At 42.4% G+C, this 19,757-nt stretch overlaps 2 protein-coding genes and 2 long non-coding RNA genes across 4 annotated transcripts in view; 2 read left to right on the top strand and 2 right to left on the bottom strand.

Annotated features, from left to right (window-relative positions):
• The window catches only part of LOC136368051 (uncharacterized), an 83,265-nt gene extending 69,917 nt beyond the window's left edge, over positions 1-13,348 (bottom strand). Inside the window, exons 1-2 of the long non-coding RNA XR_010744767.1 lie at positions 13,192-13,348; positions 11,706-11,931 (exon numbers count right to left, since the gene is read on the bottom strand). This is a non-coding gene — a long non-coding RNA (uncharacterized lncRNA). The remainder of the gene's footprint in view (positions 1-11,705; positions 11,932-13,191) is intronic.
• IL4R (interleukin 4 receptor) lies at positions 242-10,844 on the bottom strand. Its single transcript, XM_066329999.1, has 9 exons — positions 10,711-10,844; positions 7,674-7,815; positions 6,672-6,823; positions 5,467-5,621; positions 4,737-4,893; positions 3,842-3,941; positions 3,209-3,278; positions 2,993-3,069; positions 242-2,893 (listed from the first exon to the last, which is right to left on the bottom strand). The coding sequence occupies exons 1-9, from the start codon at positions 10,778-10,780 to the stop codon at positions 1,168-1,170; spliced, it is 2,649 nt and encodes an 882-aa protein (XP_066186096.1). The 5' UTR covers positions 10,781-10,844; the 3' UTR covers positions 242-1,167.
• Positions 13,349-13,480: 132 nt separating the features above from the next.
• Positions 13,481-19,757, top strand: part of LOC136368044 (uncharacterized) — a 229,319-nt gene continuing 223,042 nt past the window's right edge. Inside the window, exons 1-2 of the long non-coding RNA XR_010744766.1 lie at positions 13,481-13,581; positions 13,612-13,959. This is a non-coding gene — a long non-coding RNA (uncharacterized lncRNA). The remainder of the gene's footprint in view (positions 13,582-13,611; positions 13,960-19,757) is intronic.
• On the top strand, positions 13,492-19,325 carry NSMCE1 (NSE1 homolog, SMC5-SMC6 complex component). The gene is made up of 8 exons (XM_066329991.1): positions 13,492-13,555; positions 14,534-14,677; positions 15,352-15,473; positions 16,287-16,364; positions 17,103-17,249; positions 18,184-18,300; positions 18,535-18,655; positions 19,109-19,325. Exons 2-8 carry the CDS (start codon positions 14,560-14,562, stop codon positions 19,129-19,131), a joined length of 726 nt encoding a protein of 241 aa, XP_066186088.1. The 5' UTR covers positions 13,492-13,555; positions 14,534-14,559; the 3' UTR covers positions 19,132-19,325.

The raw sequence follows: 19,757 nt of genomic DNA, 5'->3' as shown, positions 1-19,757 counted from the left end.
AAAGCTTCTTGAATAATTAACCAACAAGTACATACTACCTTTAAGATGCAGGCTAATTCCCATTTTGAAAGGACAAGAACAAGCCAAAAAAACATTCCACAAAGGTAGGGTGTTGGACCACAAACTGGATAATCTTTCTGGGAAGAAACACTGCTTAGAAATCCCTGATTCCTTTTACAGCTGCTGAAGTAACTGTTTGTTTCTACAAGACAAGAAACTAATCACCAATAATAGCACTGTGTAAGTGCAAACGATGGTAATCTTTATTTCAGATCTTGATTGAGCAAGTATAGAAACATACACCCCATGCCAGCGCTAAGCACACAGGACAACATCCCCCACCCCAAAAGAAGTAAGTTATGGAGGCTGTGAGGTAAATCAATCATCACCTCCCCTTTGGACCTGCACCTGTATCCCACCTTCGGGTGTGTCAGCACATTCTACATCACCTTTGGGTGCTTTCCACACAACACATCACCAGGGCAATAACCACAGGAACTGTACTAAGAACTCCTGCTCCCTTTTAGAGACTGTTCACAGCTGGAGACACCAGCTCTGACTTGGTCCCTGTAGAGTTGTGGCTGCCACTGCTGGGTGCCAACCCCAACTGTCCCCAGGAGTCTGCATCATGTCCTGGCTGCCAGTCCCAGGCAGGCAGGAGTGCTACAACCAATGGACTATGGGTGACCTAAAGCAGCCCTCACTTCAGTCAAGATTGAAATAACAAGCAACAATTCAACTTGCCATAGTTTATTTCCAAAGACTACTTCAGTCTTGGAAAATGTGGCTTGGCAAACTCCATACAGTAATTGTCCTCTTGGGCAGGGGTTTGCACAAGTTTTATTTTTTTCTCATTCTTCCTGCTGTTTTCCAATAACAGTTCTGGCCTTTTTTTAACTTCAAGTGTCAGTCTGGAGTCCTCACTGTGAACAGTGTGAGAATCAGAGGGATGGAAGTTACACACAAGATGATAAGGTAACACCTTGTCTGAGCCATGGAGCACCAGGGGTGTGCAATTCTTCTAAGTTTAGCCCAATACTGTCCAGTGATGCTGGTAAGCTGGCTGCTGACTCACACCCCCTGCCCCTGTCTGCACACTTCAGCATCTCTTCACTTCCCCCTGCATCTCTAAGTTCCCTCAAGTGGTTGTGTGAGTGGCAGTGGAAGTCAGTATTTTAGTCCGTTATCACCACCCTCTTGCATTACTTGACCAGTAGGGTTAAAGCTTTTCCATTTTGTTCCCTTTGTAGCTCCTTCTCTGCTGTTTAAATCTTGGCATTTCACTGCTAACAAATGCAACAGCTGTTCATCTCTGTTGGTATTTTCATCCTTGCTATCACCAGACAGCTCGTAAGTGCTGTTGATCCAAGGGCTACCATCACTAGTCTGTGTGTCATTCTCACTATATGCTAAACCTGGGACAATGGTGCAGTCAGAACCCTCAACAGTCCAACACACACTGTCCTTTATCCTTGGGTCAGGTTCAAAGATTACAGTATCTGGAGGTGCTTCATTCAGGTTGTTGCACAGACCAATGAAGGATTCATATAGTGATGTAGAGATAAGTCCATTGTCACTGTCCCAGTATAGACTGTTACATTTACCTGCATTACCAAAAGGCTGATAACCAGATGGCTGAGGTGCAACGGGGCAGGAAATTGTATTGGCTTTGCTTTGAACATTTTGATACATTACTTGCTTATGTATTCCTTCCTCTGAAAGAAAAGCTGAAGCACCTTCATTTGCAAGTGTGGAGAAAGACTGAAAATCAGTGTGTTCTGAACAGGTGTTTGGACAATCAAGCTCTGTGCTGGGAGACCTGTAGTTGTTACAACACATCTGGTTGCTGGCAGGAGGAGTGCTTTGATCCCTGCAGCTGCACTCCGGCGTCCCTGAGGAAGGTGATGAGGAAGGCACAGTGTCAAGGCTCAGAGTCAGGCCACTGTCAGCCATCGACTCAGACACGAGGGCATTGAAGCTCTTGTATGCAGAGCTGCTGGGTTCCTTGCATGCAGACACAAGCATGTTAAAGCTCCTGTAGGCAGAGCCGCAGGGCTCCAGGGACGGAGACAAAACGGTGTCACAGCTCTTGTAGGCAGAACCACACAACCCCATGGAGGCAGACACAAGGGTATCCAGACTCTTCTCTGCAGGGCTGTTTATTCTGTCTGTTTTGGTTCCAAACAATGATTTATTTGTAGACTCCTGGATCAGGATACAAGAGTCAAGCTCACTTTCAGAACTAGATAGAAAAAGGCCCTGATGAACAGTTTGCTGAAGATCTCTTGCATCCAGAGAAGCAGAATTTATGCTGGAGCTCCGATAGCCAGATTCAAAGGATTCTTCTGATAGCTCTGACTCTCTGCTGGCTGTACTACAATTGTAGTCATCTTGAGAGGCTTTGGTGAAAAGGGGAGCTGTATAAGAAATAGCACATGGTTGCAGACTCTGGGCTGCACTTTCTTTTGGATTTAGCTGGGATGGATTTTCTGACCCAATGTTCTCTAAGGTTTTCCTCTCAGCTGTGGGGATATTTGGGCCTTTATTGTCTTGCATGTTATTTTCATCTGCCAGGAGTGCATCAAACATGTTAGCTAGTAACTCATTGTGCTCAGGATGCCCTCCAAAAGCAATGATGCTGCTCTCACAAGGCTCAAACGTGGTGATTGGGTTGTCAGTTTCATCTTGGCTCTCTGTTTCACTGTCTGTTAAACATATATCTATACACTCTTCCACTGGTGTTAGAACAGGGGTTAAAACTGCACTGCTGCCTTTTGGCAACCATTCTCCAGACTTGCTGTGGCAGCTGCAAGATTTCTCAACATTTCTGATGTTATCTTTTCCCTTGAAGTTTTGGCTTGACAAACTTTGAGCCAGACAGTTCTTGCAACTTCTGTTTTTGGAAGTCAAAAGGAAAGGACAGTTAATGTTTATGGTACAGGAAACAATTTTATGCTGTAAAGCAGAGGGAATTTTTTTTAATCTTACTTACATTTGTTGTTCCATATGACTCTGCTTCAAGTCATGGAATGGGAACTTAATTTCATCAAAGTAGCACAAAACTGAAAACTAATAAACATACAAATGAGATTTAGGACACATATGAGCTGTATTTAGTATCCCTTATACTAGGCAGACAATAGAATTTATTACACATGCTACTTCTGATGATCAGGAAAAGGTATTTTATGCAAAGCTTTTAAATTACCTTGACATTTTTTACAACCAAATGGCTCTTTGCTGGATTTGGGATTTGATCCCACCATTCCTTCTTCACTCTAGAAGGGAAGAATGAAAATTACTTGTTTTGACTGCATTTGGGCTTAATTGGTATCCATTTCTCTCCTCTGTTCTCCTTTCCCTCTTACGAATCTGCTTTGCAGCAACAGAAAGTGTTAGTTTTGGGCATCTCCTGCTTTTCATTAAATCAGTGCAAAGATGTTTGTATGTTTGGTAGTGACTGCTCTGCACAGGGACTGCCACCCATTCTTCTAATCATGTTTAAAATTATGTGTGAAATAGACAGGATCTCACTTTCACATAACCATGTCAAAAATTTCGAAAGAAATAAAGGTATTTAGCCATCATTACTTGAACTCTAGCAAAGCCTAGGGTCCAAAACTGACAACCCCCTAATATAATAACACTATTCTAGTAAGATTAATAAAGACAGAAAATGACAGAGTGCAGCTGACTTGGGTTTATAAAATCTCTGCTCACAGACAGCTAGATAAAGGTGCTGAGAAAACCCAAGACATTAGATTTCTGTGCTACCAGACATTTGGCTAATCAATAGCAGTACTGATATCTCTATAAACTGTATAACAAGCAGGATACCTACTTGGTGAAACAGAAGTAACAAATGACTGATACTGCCACAATCAGTATGCAGGATGTGGGCACAGCCATCTGCAGAATGTCTTCAGCCTTCACCTGGTAATCTGTCAAACAAGCAAATATGTACATGTGAATGTGCACCTCAATGCAAGCACTGGCAATACCAAATTATTTGCTGCTCTTCTGCAGCTTAAAAAAAATGCTCTTTTAGAGGATGTAAAATAAAGCCTCCAGCACATAAAGGAACAGCCCTCCAGAGCTGCCAGCAGCACTGGTGTGCAGTGTCAGTGCAGTCAGAGGTCTGGTGCAGTGACTGTGCTCAGCTACTGGATGTGGCAGGAGCTGGGAGAGCCAGGGTGTACTGCAGGGCCACTGCCAGCCCTGGGGGACAAGGCCTGTCACACAGGGCCTAAAATGGCATTATCATTGTCACTATAGGGCAGACGCTTCTTGTTTCCTCTGTTGCTCTTCAGGGGCTTTTATAAACCCTCATACCTCTATTAAATACTGCTATATAGATAGACATATATATACAGATAGATAGATATATCTTGTTCATTTGTACCCACTTGCTCTCACATGAATATCACTGTTTGGTTCAAATATTTCTTCTAGTTCCCTGTTGTCTACTTCATGAAATATATATAGAGAATAAACACATTCCTTTCAGCCTTTTTTTCACAAGGCTAAGCAAACCAACCTCCCTTGGGTTTTGCTTCCTTAGTTTCCCAAGGAATTCCCTATTTATGTTTAGTGTCTTTGGAAACCTTTACAAATGCATTCAAGTTACATTCAAAATGATGAAGATGATGAGTCCATAACTCTCCTCCAAGAGAGCAGCAGAGTATGTAAGACTATATACCATCCTTTTACCAAACTGCTTTTTCTGACACTATTACCATAGCGAAATTCAACTTCTTCACTCCATTCACTCCAGTAGGCTGGGTAGTCTGTGTAATTACACCTGAGACTTGCAATGTAATCATAGCCTCTCTTCAAGGAGCTTGCAGGAATCTCAAAGCTTTTTGCCTGGTAGTTAATTGCTTTTACAGAAACCTGAAAAGAAAGTGAGAAAGTTCACTTTGATTTCTTTATAGGGTGAAGGTTTAGTGACAGCAACTAAATACCAATAGTGTTATGTGTTTCGGTGACCTTTCACAAATGAACAAATGACTGTGTATGATGTTGCAGTTCGTGTCATCAGCAGGTGGTATTTGTTACCTGCCACCATGCACGTTCTTCTGCTACCAGAAGAAGCTCAGCCCAGAAATGCTGGATTATTCAGAAGGGTGTTTGAAGTGCCTCACCTTCCCCACAGAGCCAGAAGCTTGCTGATGTTTAAGGAACAAATGAGATTTGGGGTACAGAAGCACTGTATTTTCAATCTCTCCCCTGTCTACTGCAAGCAGCAGACCATTTTGGGGTGGCAGTCAGAAGAGTTTCAAGTCCTCTGACATCCAGCTGAACCATCTAGGGGGAAAGTGAACTGTGGCAAGTGTGTAATGAGGAAACACTGTGGGGCTTGCTCTGGCTGGCCCTTACATTACTATTCATGAAGTGACTTTCTAGAGCACTTTTTAAACCTTAAAGCTCCAGGGACCGAAAATGAAGAGACTGGGTGTCTCTTACCTCTGTTGGCTGCTGCTTCCTCCAGTATTTCACTTCATAGATGACTGGCTGTCCAGAGAGCAAGGATGAAGAAGAGAAGCCCTCCTCCCAACTCAGATTGAAGTTGCCATTTTCAGTTTTCTCAATGGCAAGATTTTTGGGGGCTCTTGGCTTAACTGGGTGTTAAAAAATACAGAACACGGTAATGGGAGAGCAGTGATAGAGAGAAGCAGAGAGAGAAGCATTCACCAGAGACCAGAATACCATTGCAGTAAATGCACTTAGCCCTTTTTACCAAGCTGTAGCACCAGAATAGAGAGGCTAAACCTGAGCAACTTCAGGCTGTTTATTAACAAGCACTGATTCTTCAAGCTGGCTGAACAAACTGCAAGCATGGCCTTTTGGTGCACTGGATGCAGCCTTCAGCCTGGAGAAATGGGAACAATCTGTGCCCTGACAGTAGCAGCTGTGAGGCTCGATGGGGACAGAGCCCCAACATCACAGCCAGGCTGTTTTGGCTCCCTGTCTCTTGGAAATCAATGTGGACTTTGCTTATTTGGCACCTAAGCAGCAGCATCAATCAACTACTCTCAAGAGAACCAGCTCCTCGGCCTGCCTAAGGTATGAAAATGGTTCCTCTGAGTGTTTAGGGTGACAGGCATCACCAACAAGCACACTGTTCTGACCAAACTGGGGGCAGAGACATGAACTGTGTCTACATTCAGTCCTGTTTAGGAGCATCTCTAACTTTTTATCATTGGTTGTTCAAATCCAACAGTGATTACTGTAAAAAATCTTCTGCTCATGTAGCATGATTCAACTAGCATGAAAAATCAGAGTATGACAGATACAGGAATAGGAAGAATTTCAGTAGGGATAACCTAATTTCTTTCTGGAAACTAAAAGTAGCATGATTCCTCTTCATCCTATAAGTCACAAGTAAAATGCACTGAAGATAATCTAAGACCCCAACTCCTTTTGGCTCACAGCTGAGAGGGTACAGCTAGAGGGAGAATCACTCTCTGCTTTCCCCATTACTTATGTTAATTTCTTAAGAACCTAATCCAGAATCAGGTTTCTAAAACAAATGGATTTTGCATTTAAGCTATCACAACACTTTGCACCTCTGACAAGCAAAAACTGTTCTGGTGACATGAATGAGAAGTTAGCTAAGATTGCAAAGCCTGGAGCCAGATGTGCCAGGGACAAAGTAAAGAAGTTCTTACCAACAAGGGCTGGTGTAACACTGTAATTCCACATATCCGTGTCATTGAATTGTAGGGCTAGAATATATGTGAGGCCTGATACAAAATAATCTGCATATATTGTACAAGTGCACCTTAAACTGTCTTTTTCATTCTCAGGAACACACATGTTTCTGAAAAACAGGCACAAATTCATGTGATGTTTAAGAGAATGTGACACACTATTCCTTGAAAAGGTGAAATCAAGTTTCCCAACATGTATAACTAAACACAATTGAGACAAGTCAGTTTCCAGAAACGTTTCCAAAACAAAACTGATATCCCCAGACAACCCACCCTCCTCAGCCACCCCCTGGATATCTGTATCACACAGCTGAAAAACCTGACAGAAAGGCCAATGATTGATCCCAAATATTGCCCTTTGCCACACTTCAGCTTCTAAAGGCACAGCTTGTTAGCACAGGAACAGGTTTAGTGCAGTGTATGAGCAAGGTTATTTGAATGTTGGTATGGTGAAATTGTGCAGCGAGGAACAGGAGAACCGAGAAGCATCTTTTGTAAGAGATGATGACTGGCCCAGCTCAAGGACAACAAGTTCTGTGCCTGAACATGGAGTCAGACTGCATGCAGGGACAATCACCTGAGCTCCAGCAGAAAGTATCTTTCACACAGGTTACAGACCAGCGAATCAAGTCAGATTTCTCATGAAGAAGCTAAAATTCTACGTGAAGTTACGGTTTTGTAAACTTCTAAGAGTCCTACCACTCCTATCAGTAGGACTTGATCCCTCCACTGTACCAAGAGAGCAGAAGGTTCTACAGAAGAGTAGACCACTGAACAGAGAGTGGTGTTAATTGCAGAAACCCATTTTACTTAAAAGGAAATAATCCATTTTACTTTAAGAGGAATAATTTGAATTTTGTCCCAGCCACTCACAGTAGAGGGAGGGAATTAAAGCCAATAGTGGCTATAGGATATATGAAGCTCTAACAATGGCAGTGTAACATCTTATTAAACACTTACGACACAGAAGAAGTTTCCTTGCTGTACCAGAGCAGGAACTCTTGGGAGCAATTGGTTTGTGCAGGCACCTTCCAGTGACAAACCAGCTCTTTGTCAAAGTCAGTGAAGCATGCAAATTCTTGTATGTGTCCTGCAGTCGTAACTGGGGAAAAGCAGCATACAATGAGAAGCAAGATTATTAGAAGACTATATTGGATTAAGTAGAAATATTAACTTTTCCATCTAAACAGAGCTGCCACACACCTACAAATTAAGTGAAAACATTGTTATTTTTTGTGCCTGGGTAAATGGAAAGAGAGGCACTCAGACTGTCTCCACCTTTCAGGAGACAACATCTATGGTCTTGCAGAGGAAGAGTCTGCAGCAGCAATATTTTGAGATAGAAAGGCACATCTCAACCAACACAGACCTCCAAGAACGGAAAATCTGATTCCAATAGCTCTATTTAAAATACATCATTAAATTACAAACCAGCATCGTCTCACCTATTAAATATAAAAGGTTCAAACCCCAAAATGCAGATAATTAACAGAGTCAGACCAGGATCACTGCTTACAGTCATAACCTGTGCTTTACCTACAGTGGTTCTAAGCTTCCCAAATGCACACCTTCTGCCTCCCCAGAGCAGCTCCTCAGTGCCTAGATGATCTTCCTGCCACAGTCTTTCTTCTGTTAGATATCTTTACTTCATTGCACTCAGTACTTCCTGTTCTTCTACTTGTCACTGTTATCAGAGCATTCAAGACTGAGGAGATATTTGAGTCACACTGAGCCAGGCACTGAGGAGGTACATGAAAGCCCAGAGTAGTCTCTGCACTCCAATGTTCAAGTTTATAACTATTTTCACTGGCATTATTTATGGGGGGAAAAAAAAAAAAAAAAAAAAAGAAAAAAAAAGAAAGAAAGAATATACTGGTCAAAATATATTTGTTAGAACTGGAAATCGAATCCACAATCCTCAGTATCCCTTCCAGCCTCACTTTCCTTTACTTCAATGTGCTCCACAAGAGTAATACACAGAACAGATGAGGAGAAGCTAGGGGACAGAAAGTTCATGTTGTTATTTGGACTAACAGTTTGCCGACCCTGGAATGTGATCATTAGAAAATAGCTAGAAATAGCTAATATGTTTATCATCCATGACAATCATTTGCTTTTCTGATGTTTGAACTTCTCTTTCACAGGTAAACAATAACAGGACTTACCCTTTTTTGCACAAGCTGTACAAATATAAATTCTTTTCTGCTTTACATGTCAATCTCCTGTAAAAATATTTAAAATCTTTCACTGGTTTTTTGAATCCTATTAATTAAGATTTTCTGAGAATTTCCAAAGAGATTCTGTCAGAAGATTTTCTGTGGCAACTGTACAAGACCAAATTTTGTGTACATGGCCCAGTACATTACCAACTCTCCATGCTGGTCATTTACATTGCAAATTTAAGACTCAGCTGCCAACTATTCACATCCTTCAGCCACTTCTGCTTCACGGGCTTATTCCCTCCAATGGGTATCTAAATTTCAAATTATTTAGCTCAAGGTTTTTTTTTGCTGAAAGTACCTAAAATTTCATTTGATCTTCCCTACGTTTCTATTTTACTGTAGTTCACTTGTGTTATTTACTATGATCCAACTTCTGCATACTCTGAGACAGTACAGGATCTGCAAATGTAAAATGTGATGATCAGATACCTTTTAGTGGACATGATAAATATCACAATAGAATCTATAAAATTTGGATTCTAAGTTGTCTGGTAACTGACTGCTTATAAACCTAGAACTGACTGCAATTCATGGTTTCATGAGTGTTCAAATAGTTAGAAAATGTTTTGGTTTAGTTACTGAGGCTAAATAATTATCTTGTAGATAAGAACTCTTGCTGTTACGTCCTTTCTGGATGGCAGTACCATGTCAGGTTCCCTTTTTTTCTACATGGTACCCAATCCTTTAAAACTCATCAAAAAAGCAGCAAGTCAAACTTCTGTAACACTTTTAACAGCCACACTGCTTTTTATTTTACAATAATCATTACACTGTTGATGTTGTTTATATTTGGCTGCCATTTGTAATTTTATTGCTAGTTTCCTTTTCTCACTTTAAAATGTACTTTTAACAAAAGTACTATCAATTTAAGGCCCTTAAAGATGAATGAAGATATTTTTCAATGCATTAATCATCTTACACTTTCAAGAATACTTGAATTAAATGAAGCTCTTCCTGCTGGGTTAAGCTATGGTGACTAACAGTTTTACTTCATCTTGCCATTCAGTGTCCTCGAGTCTTTTCAGAACTCTAAATCATATTCTCTGCTCTTTGCCTGTCACCTTCTTTTCCATCTCTGATACACCATATTTTTTAAAAAGCTCAGATATTTGAGAATTTTCCTTTTGAAATCATGCACAGTACAGAGTTTGTTTTGAGTTTGTATAGTTAAAAGAGGGAACTGAAACACCAAATTTCTTTTTTAATCCTCAAAGAGTACACGATGCTGAAGAAACTTAAAATGCAAAATTAACTAGGCAAACACACCCAAACAAAACACAAGAAGCTAAACTTTAATAAAGATCATTAAGAGAAATGAAAAGATTGGGTTACCTAGATCAGACAACCCTGCCAATGTGCTCTTGCAAACTGTGATCCTTCTTGTTAATTCAAAATGCACTATTTCATAGTACATGAGACAGCAGCTAATAAACCTTCTTTTTTAGAGACAGGGTATTTTAAATTGTCATTTAACTATTTTGGTTTGCTTTATAAAACAAAACAAAATGAGATCTAAGAAACTATAAACTACTGTGGAACTAGCTTAAAAAATACAGAAAGCAAAGTGTGACATTCATTCTCCAGAAAAACAAACAAAAAACCCACAACAACAACAACAAAATCTAAAACTTTGTTCTAGTACAGCAATATTTCTGACATTTGTAGCTACAAATTGCATAGTAGTTAATTAGTGGTAATAGCGTTACCTAGTGGTCATGGAAAAATGCTGTCAAGAAAAACTTCAGTATAATAATTTAAAGTATTGACAATCATACCTTCGTATTTTGTATATGAAAAGAAAAGGATCCACAGGGTATATGGTGCAGCTCTTGGAAGTCGTGCCATTGTTGACAATGGTCAGGTTCAGCAGAAAAAACTGTGCTGCAATTCTGCCAACAGGAAACATAATAAGCTTACATTCCTTCTCACTTAAGGTAAAGGTGTAGTTTTTCCTACCATTCTGCTGGCTGTTAGAATTCTGACCCCCTGCTGGACCTGTTTCCCACCTCTGGCCCCTAAAATCAGCTCATGGAATGAGATATGTAGAAGAATAAGGAGAATACAAATGAGCTAGAAGACTTATCTGCAAAATTTTAATTACAGAGGATACAGGACTGACATTGGCAGTGCACCTACTCTCTTCAGCTACCAGAAAAGAAAAGTTGCTACTATGAAAAGGGTAAAAAAGGGCAAGCACCAGGCCAAAATCAGTGACATTGTCACCAAAGCCCTATGATTCCACTCAGATAAGTAAAAGAATTTAAGAACGAAGTGTCCAATCTACTGACTAAAATATTTTCCCCAAGTTCTATCACCAATACCTTGATAATCTGAGTATCACCCTCTTAGAAAAATTTAGCAAAGAACTCTGAGCATTGCTCCAATAGAATGCAGATTCATTAAAATATTAAATAATTAGAAGTTGTAAAACACATACCTAATCATGATATAACCAGAACAAGTTTGGAGAAGGAAAATAATGCAGCTTTTATGTCCCTAAGCATAGCAACACTGTCTAGGTAGACTGAAAGCATATGAAATAATTAATTTCAGACTTAAAACCAGCAAGTGTCCCCAAGATTTTTTTACCAATGTAGCTACTTGATGCCTAAGATAAAGGCACCAGCTTTCAAATCACTACAAATGGATGTGATTAATTCAAAATTCTGGTATATTTGTAGGTGAAGTCATGCTACTAATATGCTTTTGGCTTTACTTTCAGTATAAAGAAGGATAAAATTTGCTCAGCAGCCCATTGTTAAGACATAACCCTTAGTCTCTTCCACTCATGCTTTTGGAATTTTCTAACGTTCATGTCTGGACAGAGCGTTCTTGCTGCCTGCAAGCTTCAGGTGTTCTGTTTATACCTGTAGGGCTCCCAGGTAGTGCACTAGTTTTTATTTCAAAGCCTCATGATTCTCTCAATGTGGAGGAGAGGAGAGATCTCCTTCAGCAGGTGACTGGTGTTGGGTGTTCTGCAGAAGCCTGGTCAGATTCTGAAGCAGAAAACGACCACTGAAAAGTATTTGTGGATGGTAGTTCAATACTCTCTTCCCCAAGGCAACCATGCAGCAGAACCACATTTACCGTGTGTGACAGAGGTGTGTCTGTCTGTCTGACTGAAAATATCCATCTTAAAAGGGATAAGGACATTGTTATTAAAAATAGAAGATCAAAATGGAGACTCTTCCATGATCTCTGGGGCAGTTACTGCTTATCTAGTAATAAATGACAAACCTGAAAGACAAATTTCTCGTAAGAGCTTGAGAAAACTATTACTCAAAAGCTGAGTTTTTCATATTCTGAGAATAGGTTAAATGTGACTAATGCAGTTTTATAAAGAACACAAGCACCTTTGCTGCTGTAACAAAAAAAAAAAAAAAAAAAAAAAAAAAAAAAAAAAAAAAAAAAAAAAAAGGAGCCAACTGCTCTGGCATAAAAAAATAATTCCTTCATTTCTCTTTTTCCTGGAATTCTCCAGAGAGGAAGCGTTTACTTTCCATTGTTAGGCAATACTGCCACATGACTGGAGTTCCAAGAAACTCGCAGAAGTCTTAAAACTTTGGCAGAGAATCCTGAAACACGTACGCATGTCCAAACGAGCAGATGGCAGACCAAAACCATCTCCTCATGGAAGAACGGATCTGCAGATCTGGATAAAAATAGAGTTAAGCCAGAGCTTACTCTCTAGTTTAAAGCACTGGCTATAAACGCAAAAAAAAAAAAAAAAAAACAAACCAAAAAAAAACCAAAAAACCTCAGACAAGCGGTACATGGCAAAGCAAAAGGTTCGCCAATAGATTCTTCTGTACCAAACCTTGAAAAGAAAGCCCGTAATGCCTTCTGAGGAGAAGCCGCCCCTCTCCGGGCGCTCCGCACGAACGGCCCCGGGCTGGGCACGGCCGGGAGCGGCTCCGAGCGGGAACGCGGGCCCGGGACAGGCGCGGCGCGCAGCACGTCCGCCGGGAACACTTCGGAGGATGACACCACTTTCCTCTAAAATACTGTAAAAGGAGCGCTCGAGTCTAACAACCCCAAGGAAAGAGCCGCGTTTCTGCCCGCGGGCTCCAGCAGGAGCCGCCGCACGGGAGGGGCTCCGGGATCCCCGCCCGGCCAAGCTCCGGAAGGAGCGCGGTCTTTCCGCCCTTCCCAGAACCGGCACGGAGAAATACACAGACCGCACAAACGGCGCGCCAAGCGCAAACAACGAGAAGGAGCCGTTCCTGACACCGGAACAGAGGCACCACCGAACGTACCTTTTCTCTACCGGCCCCCGCGCCGGGCTCCACACCGGGGAGCCGCCGACCCTGGCCGCGACACCGCCCGAACCCAGCCCGACGCCATCCGCCTCCGCGCTCCCCTCATCCGGGCCGGCGGGGGGCGGGGCCGGCGGGGGGCGGGGCCGGCGGGGGGCGGGGCCGGCGGGGGGCGGGGCCGGCGGGGGGCGGGGCCGGCGGGGGGCGGGGCCGGCGGGGGGCGGGGCCGGCGGGGGGCGGGGCCGGCAGGGGGCGGGGCCATCAGTGGCATGCGCGCGCAGCCATCGGCGGGCCGCACGGCGCGGGCAGGTTCGGGGGCGGCTGAGGGGCTGGTGCCGCGGTGGGCGCTCCGGTGGGCGCTCCGGTGGGCGCTCCGGTGGGTCCCGGTGGGTCCCGGCGGGTCCCGGCGGGTCCCGGCAGGGCTTTGGGCTAGCGGGCCGGGCGGTTTTCCGGGTCGTTGCCTCCTCCGTTTCCGGGCTGGCCCGAGGCTGCGCGGGCGGCAAAGCGGCGAGGCCGGAGCTGAGCCAGAAGCGGGCAGTCGGTTGGTGCAGTGATCAGAGAATTTCCTGAACTGCCTTTAATTACTTCAGGCGTTCTCCGAAGCCTGTAGAGGATGGTTTTGTGTCCGGAGTCACTCGGTCTGATTGACCGTGCTCAGATCAGGCTTTGTGGGGAGCAGGAGCTTTATCTAACATAGAATGACAGTGTTTTGTTTGTCACCCAGCGCTGTCATTTTCCGGTTCGGGGCATCACAGTGCTGTAAATACTGTAAATACCGCAGTTAATGTTATGTGGCGGTTAGTGGGACGTTGAGTCAAAGCGGCCCAATTCAGTTCGCCCAGCACCGTACTGTGCAATGAAAACCACACTGGGTACAGATCATTGCCAACGTTTAGAGGCTCGGTGACCACCAGCGGTGCCTAAAGACTCCCCAGAACACCGTCTGAGACCGAACTGTGCAGACTCAAGCGACTGCTCTACGTATCTCCTTACATGTTAAGCAGGAGCCATGCCCCTGTGCATCCAGTGCTGCCATAAAGTATTGCTTGCTTCTTAATACTACATTGGTGTTAAGACGGAGTTTTATTCCCGATTTTGGGTGGCAGCAACACAATGCCTACATTGTTCTTTTCCATAGCTAAAACTAGTTGGACTTTTATCTCTTGCACCCTTCTGGAGCCTCAGAGCTCATCACTCTCTGCATCCTGTGGACAGCCTCGGGATCTACTTTTTTTTCCTATTCAATGTAATAGACTTTAATTGAAATCTTGTGTACACTTGGACTGTTGTGTTCTTAATTTGCATGAACATGTGCATTAATTCCAGTTTAAACCTCCTGCAGCACTTGAAGCCTGGCAAAACACGCAGATGGCAGCTCAGATGACCAATGCTCATCGACGGTTCTTGCAGGTTCTGATGTCTAATGGGATAACAGAAGGATCAGAGGCCAGGAAATTACACCAGCACTGCTGTGAAACTGATAAAGGTGTGTCTCTCTTGGTGATTAAAGATTAAAGGTGTGTCTGTCTTGGTTTTTTTTCCGGTGCAACTTAAAAATAATTTGATTTCTGAAGGGCATGCACCAGCTAAAAACTGTAATGATATGAGTGTTCCCTCTCTTTCCTGAAACATAAAATAATATAGCAATGAGTAAACTAACTTCTAATTAGGCTAGATTCATATATAGTACTTTTTAATATATCAGGGTTGTTGTTTATAGGTTATACATATAAATGATTTTAAAAACATAATTTTTGACACTGGAAGTACTTCACTATAGTGAACGCTTTTAAGTAAATGCCCTTCAGTTATTTCTCCCAGCTGTTGTAGGAGAGGTGACTGCTGCAGAAACATTCTAGTGAGGATGAAATGAGGTTTCTTGCTGAATTGCTGTGAATTTCTACCCACATCACCTGCACTGTATTGTCCATTTCAAGTCCTGGAAGCTGTGCTTCTGCCAGGCTTAGGAGTGTCCCTGTGCCATGCCACCATGCTACTCACTCTGCATGGACTCTTCTGGTTCTCTGTGAATTTGTACCTACTTACCCATAGATGTAAGGTCAGAATGAAGTGGTCTGTGTGTGTTTCACATAAAAAAATCTGCCTGATGTGTAGTTGTTTGACTTTCCTTTGTATGTGGTTTTTCTCATTCAATTTCAGTTTACTATGCACACGATAAACTGGATGATTTCATCAGCACTATTAACAGCCACCTACAGCCTTTGTTTATGCAGATCCGGAAAGGAATTTCGGAGGACAATGGCAGAGCCCATTATGCTGTAGTAGGTACCTGCTGTGCTGTGGTTGTGTGGGGCTGGCAGTGGCTGCAGGAGCTGCTGGGAGGATGAACTGTCACAGCCCAGGTGTGTGGGAATAGGACATGGCAGCGAGGATGACAGCAGTGTTGGAGTTACTTAGCATAAACACTGCAGAGTGCTGAAGTGAGATTCCTTTTCCACAGGTGACTTTCTTTACTGAGACAGATTTTTAAACTAGAAAACAGAGAGAGCTATCCACCATCAGTTTTCTTTTTCTCCCATTCAAAAATCAACCTAGCACAAAAGGGTTGCTGAGGAGTGGCCTGTAAGTTGTTTCCCCAGATGATCTGCAATGTGCATGTCAGAGAAGGTTGTCTAGTAATTTCAAAAGACCATACCAGAGGTATTCTAACATCAGCTGTAGCTTTTAACCTTTCCTTTGCCAGTTAAGTTGAGCTAATAATTAATAGTAGTTGCATGTGCAATAAGAGCAGAAAACGTGGGAAACTGGTTTTCACAGTCAAAAAAAAGGTAACATAGTTCCTGCTGTTGTCTAGCACCAGACCTGTCTAGCACCTGTGGTGTGTCAGCTCTGCTACAGCACTCTGTGTCAGTTCTGGGAGCTTGGGTTGTGGAACGATTTTGGGCAGAAGAAGCTGTGGAGAAATTTGAGGCTGGAAGATGAGGGGTTGTAAAGTAAGATTTTGAATACCCTCAAGTGCACCTCAAAGAACTAACATTTAATTGTAAGATGATGTATTCTTGACCTCAAAGGTTTTTCTACAGCTTCTGGTGTGAAACTACATCGGCACTTTACATCAGTTTCTTTTTTTGTAGGTGAATTTGGCAGAAACTGAAGTAACTAAAATGGCATCTGACTACACAGAAACGGAATTAGAATTGTTCAGAAAAACAGTAAGTCTCTCAGTTACCACTTAGTAAATCATATTTGTGAAGGTATCATCTTAAAATGAATGAAAATGGAAATGGAGATGTGTTTGAGGAAGTAGTTGCCGTTTTACCTAAGTTTATCTGAGATCAAATGGGTGGGGTGGGCAGGGATGAAAGTATGTGCAAGTAATGATTTGCTGTTGTAAGTCAGTTATGGCTAAGGCAAAATCAGCACCAGGGAAGGGCTCCTTGGGGTTACGGACTCAACACGCCTTCTTTTAGTTACACAAACAACTTTCTTCTGGATTTTCAGTCATGATTGCTGAGTTTTTACTGGGTTCAGTAGTTTAGTAATACACAACAGTTTTTAATGCTAGGAACATACAAAATTAATTGGCTTATTTGCATGTAAACATTTGTCTATTATTGAATTTATTGAATATCTCAAAAGATCTTTGTCAAAGAGCTGATAAAAAGAGGTGGATCTGTCACCACTGAGTGTGTCCAGAGGTCCCTGAATGCAGCTTCAGTTAGGCAGTATACTTCTGTTTGTGGAAACGTTTTCTTGGAAAAGATAGACACTGTCAATGTGACAATGATTGTTTCAGCTTTTGGCCTTTGTTTTACAATTCTGGTTCAAGCCATATACTGCAGTATCTCTCACATACTTGGATGCTAAAAAAATGCACATCAGCACATTACTGTTGGGTGTGTCTGCCTAATTACAGTGTTTCTAATACTTGGTAATGTTTCTTCCTGTAGATGGATCTAATAATTTTATCAGAAAATGGCTTTGCCTCATCTACAGACATTTTAAACTTGGCTGACCAACTTAAGACAAAGAAAATGAAGAAAAAGGAAGCAGAACAAGTGCTGAAAGTTTTTGTGGAGGATAAGTGGCTCTCTGAGGTAACTGCATTCAAGTATTTGTAGTTCAATGGGTCCAGCTACCACGTTCTTACGGATGTGGTAGCTGAGACTGGAGCTCTTGAATGAGTGATGGTACAAATGGTCTTATGGAGCCCATGCTTATTGCTCCAGTGAGTTTTGCAGAAAAGGAAGTAGACTTAGAAGGAAAAAGTCCTTAGGTAGATCTGTGCAGGACCATATGGTTTCAGTTTCTTGTACCTGAGCCAGGTGTGTTTGTGTGTCCAGTCCTGCACAGACATCCTTTGTATACAACAGCACAGCATCCTTCAACTTGAAACAAGAGCTGGGGAAAGCTTTTCAGAGTGATCATTGCCATCAGTTGCATCTAGAATTTCCTGAAAAGGAGTAAGGCCAGACATGTTGAAAACTCCTGTACCAGAAATGCACAGGCCACTGTGCACATGGTTACACCTGTTTTATTTTAAGAGAGAGTAGTGGAGATGAGCTCACCATATGGACACTGCAGTTGCTTGCCAAGTGAGAATCCCTTTTCTGCTGGAGTCATTGCATCCTAGATCTCAAATCTACTGGCACACAGTTACTTACATGTTAAGTTGATTTGGCAGATGTTTCTAGAGATACATCAAGCAGGAAATACCTAGGTTTTGTTGAAAGCTGGGAGACTTTCGTCTAACATATATGGAGGATCCCAAAACAGTATACCTCTGGTTAAGGAGCTTGCTCATCTATGCTTCCCAAGGACTAGGTCTCTATTATAAAGTTGTGAGATTTTTATTCTCCTCCTCTAAACAAAGGGGTTCTGCTATTTCAAAAGTGTTCTGGCATTGCATTGTACCAGCATGTTGGTTTCATGATGGTAGAAAAAAGTGGCTTGTTAACAGGTGGTTAGGAAAGTCAAAAAAAGGTAAAAAGAGTTAAAAGAAATTCCTTATCTTAATGCTTGTTTCCTTAGAAAAATGGAGAATACACTCTGCATACTCGTTGCATAATTGAGATGGAACAGTACATTCTCAGCAACTACCAGGATGTGGCAAGGAAATGTAACCTCTGTCACAGCCTCGCCATCCAGGTAACACCTCACCCAATGGACTTGCATGGTCATAGCTGAGGTTTGTGATGCTTTCCCTAGTTTACAGAAAAATACCTCTTTTTACCATTTACCAGCTTTGACTGTTGAGTGTGTCCACCACCCATATTGTGGGAACTATTCTCTGGAACAAAGCATTGCATATCTGCTGCTCTTTGTAACAACTTTCTCTTAAACTGAAGGAAAGGTTTTATGAATCAACACTCTTGATTTCAGAGCCAAGTATGTGAATCCTGTGGAATTGGAATGCACTTACCTTGTGTCAGAAAGTACTTCAAAGGCCAGACTGAACCCCGCTGTCCGAAGTGTAATGAATTCTGGTCTTGTGACACCCCAGGTACCAAGCAATATATTTTTAAAAAAATTGAATATAATAATACTAGGAAATGGGCTGTGATGTTCAGTGGCACTGCCTGTATTATTTATAACTGAGTGTCAGCTATTTCTGGCTTCAGTGGTACGTTTCAGACACTAAACCACACAGGCAGCATTGAGCCCCCACAGTGCCCAAGGACTGCCACAGGGGCATAGAAGACCCTGTGCACCTTTTTTTATAACTATCTTTAGGAGGTGGGGGCAAGGATTAGAAGCACGCATGACCCATGACACTAAAACTTCTGGATATACCAAGCTTCTATGAATCTCTTTGGAATTCCTTCATTTGTCTAGCAAAATTGGACATTGTGAACACCAACAGAGGAATATACAAAGCATTTCTGAAAAGCGGGTTATACAATATTACCTATTTTTTGTGTGTTGTCTATTAACCTTCCTTTAATTTTCTTTACAGGTGTGAGTCGGATGGGCTCCTAGACTCACCACAGAGCTCTATTCTTGGCCCTAGATGATGCCAGTTAAACTTGATGTCAGTGACATCTGTTTTCCCCCACTCTGGCAGAATAGCCAGACTGTATTGTATTCATTAGTAACAATGCTTAGTGTACTCATTTTCTAAAGTTCTAAGACTCTTACAATAAAACTATCATTGATGTTCCTGTTCTCAGTAATGCCTGCACAGCTTTCTTGGAAGCTGTTGGCTGTTTTGTGTTTGTAATTCTCCATGTCCTTGGGTTGGGACTCTCAGTGCATGTTTGGGGATGAAACATGCAAATGTTTTAGTTGGCCCTGCAAGCTGATACAGCCTGCTCAACTCTTGAAAGAAGCCTTTCTCAGCAAGTTCGTACAGGGACAGCGCAAATCCAGTTGTGCAAGGGAAATGACACCTGCTGAAGCACCACAAGCAGGTGAAAAACCAGCGCAGTATGTGCGAGGCAGCTGGCTGAGTCTCTGTCCTAGGGCTGGAGTTGGAACACTTCTAGTTGGCACTGTGGTTGTGTTTTGTCCCTTCTTTAAGTGCAGAAAAATTTGTCTTGATGTAAGGCCAGGTCATGAGCAGCTGTGCTCTCTAGAGAGGATTGCCATGGAAGGATTGGGAAGCA

The sequence above is a fragment of the Sylvia atricapilla genome, chromosome 15 (genome assembly GCF_009819655.1).
Source record: "Sylvia atricapilla isolate bSylAtr1 chromosome 15, bSylAtr1.pri, whole genome shotgun sequence".
Lineage (NCBI taxonomy): Eukaryota > Metazoa > Chordata > Aves > Passeriformes > Sylviidae > Sylvia > Sylvia atricapilla.
This window is presented reverse-complemented; position numbering and strand designations above follow the sequence as displayed.

What these genes read in the sequence shown, in the direction of transcription:
- IL4R (XM_066329999.1), bottom strand. Translation starts at nt 10,780, where the DNA reads ATGGCACGACTTCCAAGAGCTGCACCATATACCCTGTGGATCCTTTTC. An exon ending in TTCATATACAAAATACGAAG is followed by an intron (nt 7,816 to 10,710) that starts GTATGATTGTCA and finishes GCTTTTCCCCAG; the next exon opens with TTACGACTGCAGGACACATA. An exon ending in TGTTACTTCTGTTTCACCAA is followed by an intron (nt 3,279 to 3,841) that starts GTAGGTATCCTG and finishes CTTCCCTTCTAG; the next exon opens with AGTGAAGAAGGAATGGTGGG.
- NSMCE1 (XM_066329991.1), top strand. Translation starts at nt 14,560, where the DNA reads ATGGCAGCTCAGATGACCAATGCTCATCGACGGTTCTTGCAGGTTCTG. An exon ending in GCAGAGCCCATTATGCTGTA is followed by an intron (nt 15,474 to 16,286) that starts GTAGGTACCTGC and finishes CTTTTTTTGTAG; the next exon opens with GTGAATTTGGCAGAAACTGA. An exon ending in AGGATAAGTGGCTCTCTGAG is followed by an intron (nt 17,250 to 18,183) that starts GTAACTGCATTC and finishes TTGTTTCCTTAG; the next exon opens with AAAAATGGAGAATACACTCT.